This window comes from Lactuca saligna, chromosome 2, assembly GCF_052625555.1.
Source record: "Lactuca saligna cultivar CGN05327 chromosome 2, ASM5262555v1, whole genome shotgun sequence".
Lineage (NCBI taxonomy): Eukaryota > Viridiplantae > Streptophyta > Magnoliopsida > Asterales > Asteraceae > Lactuca > Lactuca saligna.
In genome coordinates, this window is record NC_136418.1 from 146,134,367 (window position 1) to 146,142,225 (window position 7,859).

Here is a 7,859-nt window from a genome sequence, read left to right on the forward strand (position 1 = left end):
CGCATAATTATTCATGACCCAAATAAAATCGAAACACGATTTTACAGTGTAGGTCCGTACGGTTCTTATTAAATTATATTATTTAAACAGCATAAACTAAATATTAAAATTACATAAAAAATGTATATAATAAGAAAATAATAAAAACATACGAAATAGGTGATTGCAAAATCATGAAATAATTTTCTACCACACTTGACTTCCTAAAACGAAAGGCTACAAATCGATAGCAGCTAAAAGTGAGCTGGTGAGTTACAGTGAAAGCCTCTCAACTATCTTTTCATTTCCAACTCATCATTCATTTTTAAAGTACGAGAGTTTTAGATTATGTTCAATCATCCAATTCCAACTCTCAAGAACTCAAAACAATAATACCAAAGAAATTATATATATTCAAAAATTGAAAACTTAAAAGAGAAAAAAAAAAAATTAAAAATTGAACAAAAAGGTGAGAATTTTTACCCACAAAGCCAAAACAAAGTTTGGAGACTCCTGTGATCTTAATCATAAAGAATCAAAAACAAGAAACATCAATGGAGCATAGCAATCACTACTAAATTACAATTGCGATTGCAAAAACCCCAATCTTTTCCACCTCTTCCTCCATCATCTTTGCCTCCAAATCCAACTATGTACAAGAACTCCATGGCTTTTTCTTTTTGTGGCATTTCATCGAACACTTTGTCTTCATCATCACCTAATCGTTCTTGTAAGCTTGCACTTGGAAATAAAAATTGAATCTGTGTAATTCAAGCTGCATAGCTTTAAGAGCTCTGCTGATTTCTGTTTTAGCAACGGATCACAACCACTTTGAATCACTAGGAGAAGTTTTGCTGCAAGACCTACGTCCACAGCGATTGATGAGTACTCTTCAGGTGACAGCTTGCAGATCGACCATAGAATTGATAGAGCAAGTTGCGTACAGCTTTCGGAAACCCTCATCAAAACTCTAACCATGTTGGGAATCGTGTTTGAACAACTGCTCAATGCCAGTTTACCTTCTTTTATAGTCGACACGGAATCCAAGATGAACAGAGCGAGTTCCAATGATTCAGGGTTTAATCCGGGGAGTAATTCTACCAACTGAGGGATGGCTCCGATGCTAACGATTAAGAACCTTACTTGTTTATGCGAGGATATGGATTTGAGTAGGCTTAGACCTGGTAGATTCCCGCTTGGGTGTCGTTTATCTCTGACTAATCGCATCAAAGCGACTAAAAGACTATGGCTAGACACGATTTCGACTTGAAAATCATCTTCTTCCATTAGGGTTTTAATCAATTTTGTGCAATTGATCTTCGTTTCAATGGAGCCTTCGTTTAACATGTCGATGACCAGTGAAATCTTCGCAGGTTGCATTAGATTCAACTTTGAAGATGAGTCGAGACTGAGATTAACGAGAATCGATACTACCTCGGAACCAATGGCGTGAGATGTGTAAGGACCTAACAGAGATGAGAGAAGAGTTACGCCTCCTTTTTCGACCACCGTTTTTCTGGTGGTGGCGTGATTGGTTACGACTCGCCGGAGCTCCTTCAGGGATTGAACACGGGCCTGGCCTTTTACCTTTTTGAGCGTATCTAAAATGTCGGATGCGCTTCCTTGAACATCTTCGGATTTCTTCTTCATTTGTAAGTACTTTTGAGAAAACCAGGTATGGATTAACTGGTGAAGCGTCTTGTTTGGGGTAACAGAATCATCCCAAAGCTCTTGCATAGTGGTGGGGCAAGTGAAATGGCCGAGACTGAACCATTTCAAGATGTTGGAGCGTTCATAAGTTTGACCGGTGCAAAGAGTCACCGGGTCTTCCATTGGTTCGAGTGAAATTGGGCAAATGAAGACAGATGGAACATCGGGAAGATCCAATTCTTCAATCATCTTGTTCAGATCCAATTTCTCGGCGAACCCACCGCCGAATCCGAATCCGACTCCGCCACCGCCTCCGAGAACCCCATCTTTGACGGCGGTGTCTAGATCTATAACCTGACCATTAACTCCATCTCTCTTGGACTGAAACACAGGCATTTTCACAAACACTTGGTGACAAAATCGATAAGGAAGAAAACCTAAATGAATGACCCTCAATGGCAGCAGCAGCAGCACATTACATCAAGAAATTCCGTCTTTCATTGACAATCACTCAAACAAATGTGGGTCTTTTTCTTCTTGTTGTTTTCTCTCTCTCCTCTAATAGAGTCTGATTCACTTTAACTGATTTCTCTCCTTTTTCTTCGGTCAAAAGACTCATCACCATCACAACAAAAATGATAGAGAGAGAAAGAGAGCATAATAATAATGAATAATACCCTCTTCCCTAAAATCAAAGTGTTTCACGTCCTATTCAAGGCTTTAAAAGGTTTGAATCATCAAACCAATAGCAGAACAGTCAATGAATAAACAATTAGACCTCACAAAGATCTATATACTTTTTTAAAGTAGCTTCACAGATAAAAGAATCAAAAAGGGAATTTCCGAATAAATTATGGAAATTAAAGAGACCCAGATTGGAAGAACCTGTGGAGAGATTTGAGTATTCAAAGATCGACAATTAAGCCGATAAAGAAAAAGGAAATAAAAAAGAGAGAGAGAATGGATTAAAACCTCCTCTATGGAGCTCTGCTTTTGGGGCAATTGTTCAAAGCCCTCTCTCATACAGCAATAAATCAATTAACAAAGTAAAAAAAATCAAGGATTTTTTATTTATTTATTTTTATTTTTCTTTCAGTCAAAATTTTTGGGGTTTGGCAAACCGAAAAGGGTGAAGAATAAGGCCGGTAAACAAGCCCTTTAGGCCGCTCCGCACGTGTTAACGCTACCACGTGTCGACTTGATGTTTCCGGTTCATTTGATTTTCTTTTAATCTTTATGACGTTATAAAACCTATGATATAAAAGGACATAACTAACCCTAAGATCAGTCTTCTTACTTTTCTTTTCGTTTAGTTTGGATTTTGATTAACCAATTTATGTATTTTAAATCATTTATATCAATTGTAACATATTCCATTACTCTTGTTAGTATATGTTTAGAATCTTAAATAGATAAAGAAAAATACAACAAAGAGAATATAACTTTTTTAAAATTATTTCACATGTATATCTTAGTGCTCATGAAATTTGAGTTTATTTTCATTCATCTTAAAATAAAATACATGCTTAAAGTTTGGATCAAGACTATTTATCGACGTTAGATTCATAATTTGATATTTGTGTGGATTTAATTTTCATGTCTTCGTTTAAACGATTACTTTTAAAGGTCTATTTGTTGTTATAACTTACATCTGTACGACAGTTCTATCAGTAAGATTAGGGATGTAAACAAGTCGAGCTGAGCCCGAGCTTGACTAGGCTCGGCTCAGGCTCGTTTAAGTTATAAGAGCTCGAGCTCGAGCTCGACTCGATTCGAGCTTTATTGCACTGAACTTGGCTCGAGCTCATGAAGAATTGTAGAGGCTTAGTTCGGGCTCGAGATCGGCTCATTTTTAGTATGATGACCCTAAGTAAGCTTAGGGTTGATTCAAGCTCGTTAAAAGTACATTTATTAATACTCTACATCCCTAATTCCTCAAATATATTTTTTTATTTTAATATATAAATATAATAATAATGTATACTATATATAGGCTCGTTTAGGCTCGCAAAGCTCGTCTCGAGCTTGTTTAATAAACGAACCTCATACTTAGGCTCGAGCTCGGCTTGGACTCGTTTAATTCAATCTCAAGTCAAACTTTTAATGAGTCGATCCCGAGTAACTCGGCTTACTTACACCTCTAGGTACGATACAATCCTTATGGCCTTCACATATATCTTATATGTTATTAGAGTTTGTGTCTCGCACCCTTATGACTTAACGCATCCTTATATATCTTCATCAAGTGTTCATCTCTGAAGGGAAGTTTTATTTTATTCCAAATTGATACGAACTGTCATATAAATATATATGTTAGAATCATTTTTCTATCCATAAAAACCCATTTTGAAGTATAAGGGATAGACTCCACATATATCTTATCAAGATTTAAAAACAATATATATCTATCCTTTAACTTAAATGTAGTATTGTATACACCTTTCATCCCTTTATGGGTTTATCCCATGTATTTGTGAATTTGAACTTTATTATTGTTGTTGAGATAAGAAAATATATGAAGAAATCATGACATATACTTGTATATTCCAAAGTTTAACACTCATGTTAATTATAATTATCACAGAAGGAAAATCACACTGAACGTGATAAGTTCTAAAAATAAATCAACAAATCATATAGTTTTAGACGCCTTCAATCCTTTGAACTTGAACATAAGAAAAATGTCTCTATTCTCTAATAAGGGTTTAAATAAAACGTCTGAAAGAGATATTCACATTTTTTATTTAGAAAAAGAATCTTCATATATTGAGTTGATATGAATTAATTTATTAAGTTGTTTACTTGAAATAGCAATAAAGGGTAAGGTAGTAATTGGAGGTGGCGCACGTGGGAAGCCGGTTCAATAAGCTGGTCAAATCGTCAACAGTAACGCCGCACGAGGACTGAGTTCAGCCAGCCCGCACGAACCAAGGCCGTAAAAAAGTAAGCATATCGGGTAACACCCTTCTCCAGATAACACATCTCAATGTCAAGGTGTTAATAAATATACTTTGATTAAAATTTTCAATATGGCCCCTTAACTTTCATTATTATAAGATTCAACGAGGTCGACTTTCATGATATGAAATTCGGTCACCAAACCCAACATTTACTATTCTATTGTCCGTAATATATGAGGACACTCATAAATTAGAATGTAAATGGATTAAAAAATCGAGTCCATTATATATAAGGCTAGTATGATCATTAATTATCTATTGAACCTTAATATTCCAATAGTTAAAGAAAGAAACTCATAGATTTAAGAATATCATATGGTTTGTAGTTTATAAACCAATCACCAGTCAAATGACGTAACAGGAGAGGATAACAAAGGATAAGTTTGATGTTGGCAGTGTTAATGTATCTAACATCGGTATGATATGATTTTATAAGTTGTTATATGTGTTAGAATCTCCTTCTATCCATAATGATTATTTTGGAGACAATCTTGAGGTTCATATATTTCATATTATCAGAGTCGGAATCCAACCCCCGTGATTGAACATATCTTTGTCTGGTCTCATCAAGCTTCCACCCTTGAGGATGAATATTAATGTATCTTACATTGGTGTCACGTATCTCACATTGGTGTCACACGGTCCCTTAAGTCTATATATATATTGGGATTTTTTTTCCTCTACAATGACTCATTTGAATAGACTATTTAGCTACATATATATTTATAGGAAGATCATGTGTTCAAATCCAGACATGATTTCGTTTCATGGATAGGTGGGAGGCCAGACAACAACTATACATTGCATGGATTAGCATCTTCGCTCAAGGTGAACCTATTGAAAAATTGTAGACTTGCATAATGACTTTACAAAAAAATATTTCTCAACGAGAAAATATGAAACATTTATTATATTTCCAACTTAAAAACTATGTGAAATACAAACATATGAAAATGTTATAATTTATAAACTACTTAAGGGTTTCACTTGACACTTTTTTTTATTTCTTTACCAAAGCCAATTACATTTGCCTTTAACGCTAACCTCATTATCGTTTAACCTCATTATCATTTGGTCTTTAAAACACCTAACAATTTCAAGTCTTATAATATATCTTGTATAACTCATTGAAACCCCATGCAACTTCAAATTGTACAGTCAAGTTTTTATTATTTTGAGTAAATTCAAGATTCCATGTGAATATTGTTGTTGCCTGCTCAACTTGTTATACCCGTCCTTTTTTGTAATAAAAAAAATTAGTAAGTACCATGGTTAGCTTTGTCCCTTGTGTACAATGAATAATATAATGCTTAAAAGTGTGTAGGTTTTTGCACACAATGCAGAGAATTTATCTTATTATCCGTTTGTTAGCCTCATGCCCTCAAACATCATTTCCCACGACATACATCAATTATTTTAATATAAAATAGATTTCAAAACAAAATTCAAAATTACATTCAAGAAAGATCTTATTCCTTTTTTCTTGGTGCAAACAATGATTCCTGTTAAAACAAAGAAAATAAAACACAAAAATCTAAACCCCACTTTATCTCCATAGTGTTCAAAGGAAACTAATCCATAGACAATTCTTCGTACTTTAAAATATTGTATTGTATAATTTTATAAAATATATATTGTTGTGTAATCGACATTTCTCGAAAACAACTTCAATTGATTGATCTTGAATCTATAATGAGTTACCATAATGTTTTTAACAATTTATACTTTAAAATGATTGTATTGTATAATTATATAAAGCATAAACTGATGTGTATAAAAAAAAAAAAAAAAACTAGGGTAATTCGTTATATATAGATTCAAGAACAATCGGTTGAAGTTGTTTTCGAGAAATGTCGATTACTTATACAAATGCAATGCAAATGTAAAGTATTATATAAAGCATAAACTGATGTGTATAAAAAAAAAACCTTAGGGTAATTCGTTATAGATTCAAAAAGAATCGGTTGAAGTTGTTTTCAAGAAATATCGATTACTTATACAAATGCAATGCAAATGTAAAGTTCCCATACAAATGTTATGAAATTGTGAAATAGAAATACATAATGGTGAGTCTTGACAATGTGAAGATGTTTAAGGGTGAATAAACAAAATTAAAGTTAGGGAATATTATATTGAGATAAAAGTTGGAGGTAGTGTGTCGTGTGGGTAAGGGGATGTGGGGTCGAGGGTTTGTGTTCTTTTGGGGCAAAATAATAAAAATTAAGTTAAATTAAAAAAGAAAGGGAACAGCTTGACCATGACAGTGTGTTGGTTTGACTGTACTGAGTTCGGCCATATCTGGTCTTTTGTTTGACCGAAAGTTTTGTGCCTGGTCCAAGACGCACCCCACCTTCCTCCATTTGATTAGTGACACGTTACCTTCTTTCCTCCTTTTATATTTTCATAAATCAAATTCCTCACTTTTAAAATTAAGATGGTTTACTCTTTTAATAATTGCAACTTAATATGGTACGTGACTTAAAAAATAATTAATCACCAATCAATAACAGCCAATATTATACATACAAACTATGATACAAACCTAAAATAATCATAATGAAAGTAAATTTATTTATCTATTTATTTAAAGAAGATATATACAAATTATATAAGCTCTAACGTCACATACCTACTCTAAAATAAAAAAATAAATTAACAAAAGTAAATAATTACCGTATCTATGTGTAGCTTTCTATATTCATACATATACTCTAGATACTAAAAACAAAATGAGAAGATAAGTAAAACATTTATATAAGTTGAATAATTAAGAATAATTAGATATAGGCAAAACATTTAAGTAACTAATAATAAAAGAATAATTAATATAAGTTGAAGAGTTAGAAGTTTCAATTGAATATTTAAGTAGTATAAGCTATGAATTTTGAAGTTTCAAATTTATATGATGCAACAATTTGAATTATATTCATTAGAATGACCAATGTAATGTATTATATATATATATATATATATATATATATATATATATATATATATATATATATATATATATATATATATATATATATATATATAACTCTCGAAGGCAGTTGTCATCACAAAATGATCACTAATTGACAAGTTTACACCAATATCTCAATTATCAGACTTTGTGGTAGATTACCAATGGATTCGTGACAGATTTATGATGGATTTTCAATGGATTAGTGGCAGATTTCCTACAAAATTTTACTAAATTTACATTTGATGGGAAAATTTGAGGATAGCCCGAACTACTCCATGCTACATACTAAATCCACCATGTACATG

General features: G+C 32.8%; 1 protein-coding gene across 1 annotated transcript; it reads right to left on the reverse strand.

The window, feature by feature from the left end:
* Nucleotides 1-369: 369 nt before the first annotated feature.
* On the reverse strand, nt 370-2,641 carry LOC145031973 (U-box domain-containing protein 30-like). The gene has a single exon (XM_078980631.1). It carries the CDS (start codon nt 2,023-2,025, stop codon nt 694-696), a length of 1,332 nt encoding a protein of 443 aa, XP_078836757.1. The 5' UTR covers nt 2,026-2,641; the 3' UTR covers nt 370-693.
* Between the last annotated feature and the right edge of the window lie 5,218 nt (nt 2,642-7,859).

Bases quoted from the DNA above. Each gene is read 5' to 3' on its own strand.
- LOC145031973 (XM_078980631.1), bottom strand. From the start codon at position 2,025: ATGCCTGTGTTTCAGTCCAAGAGAGATGGAGTTAATGGTCAGGTTATA.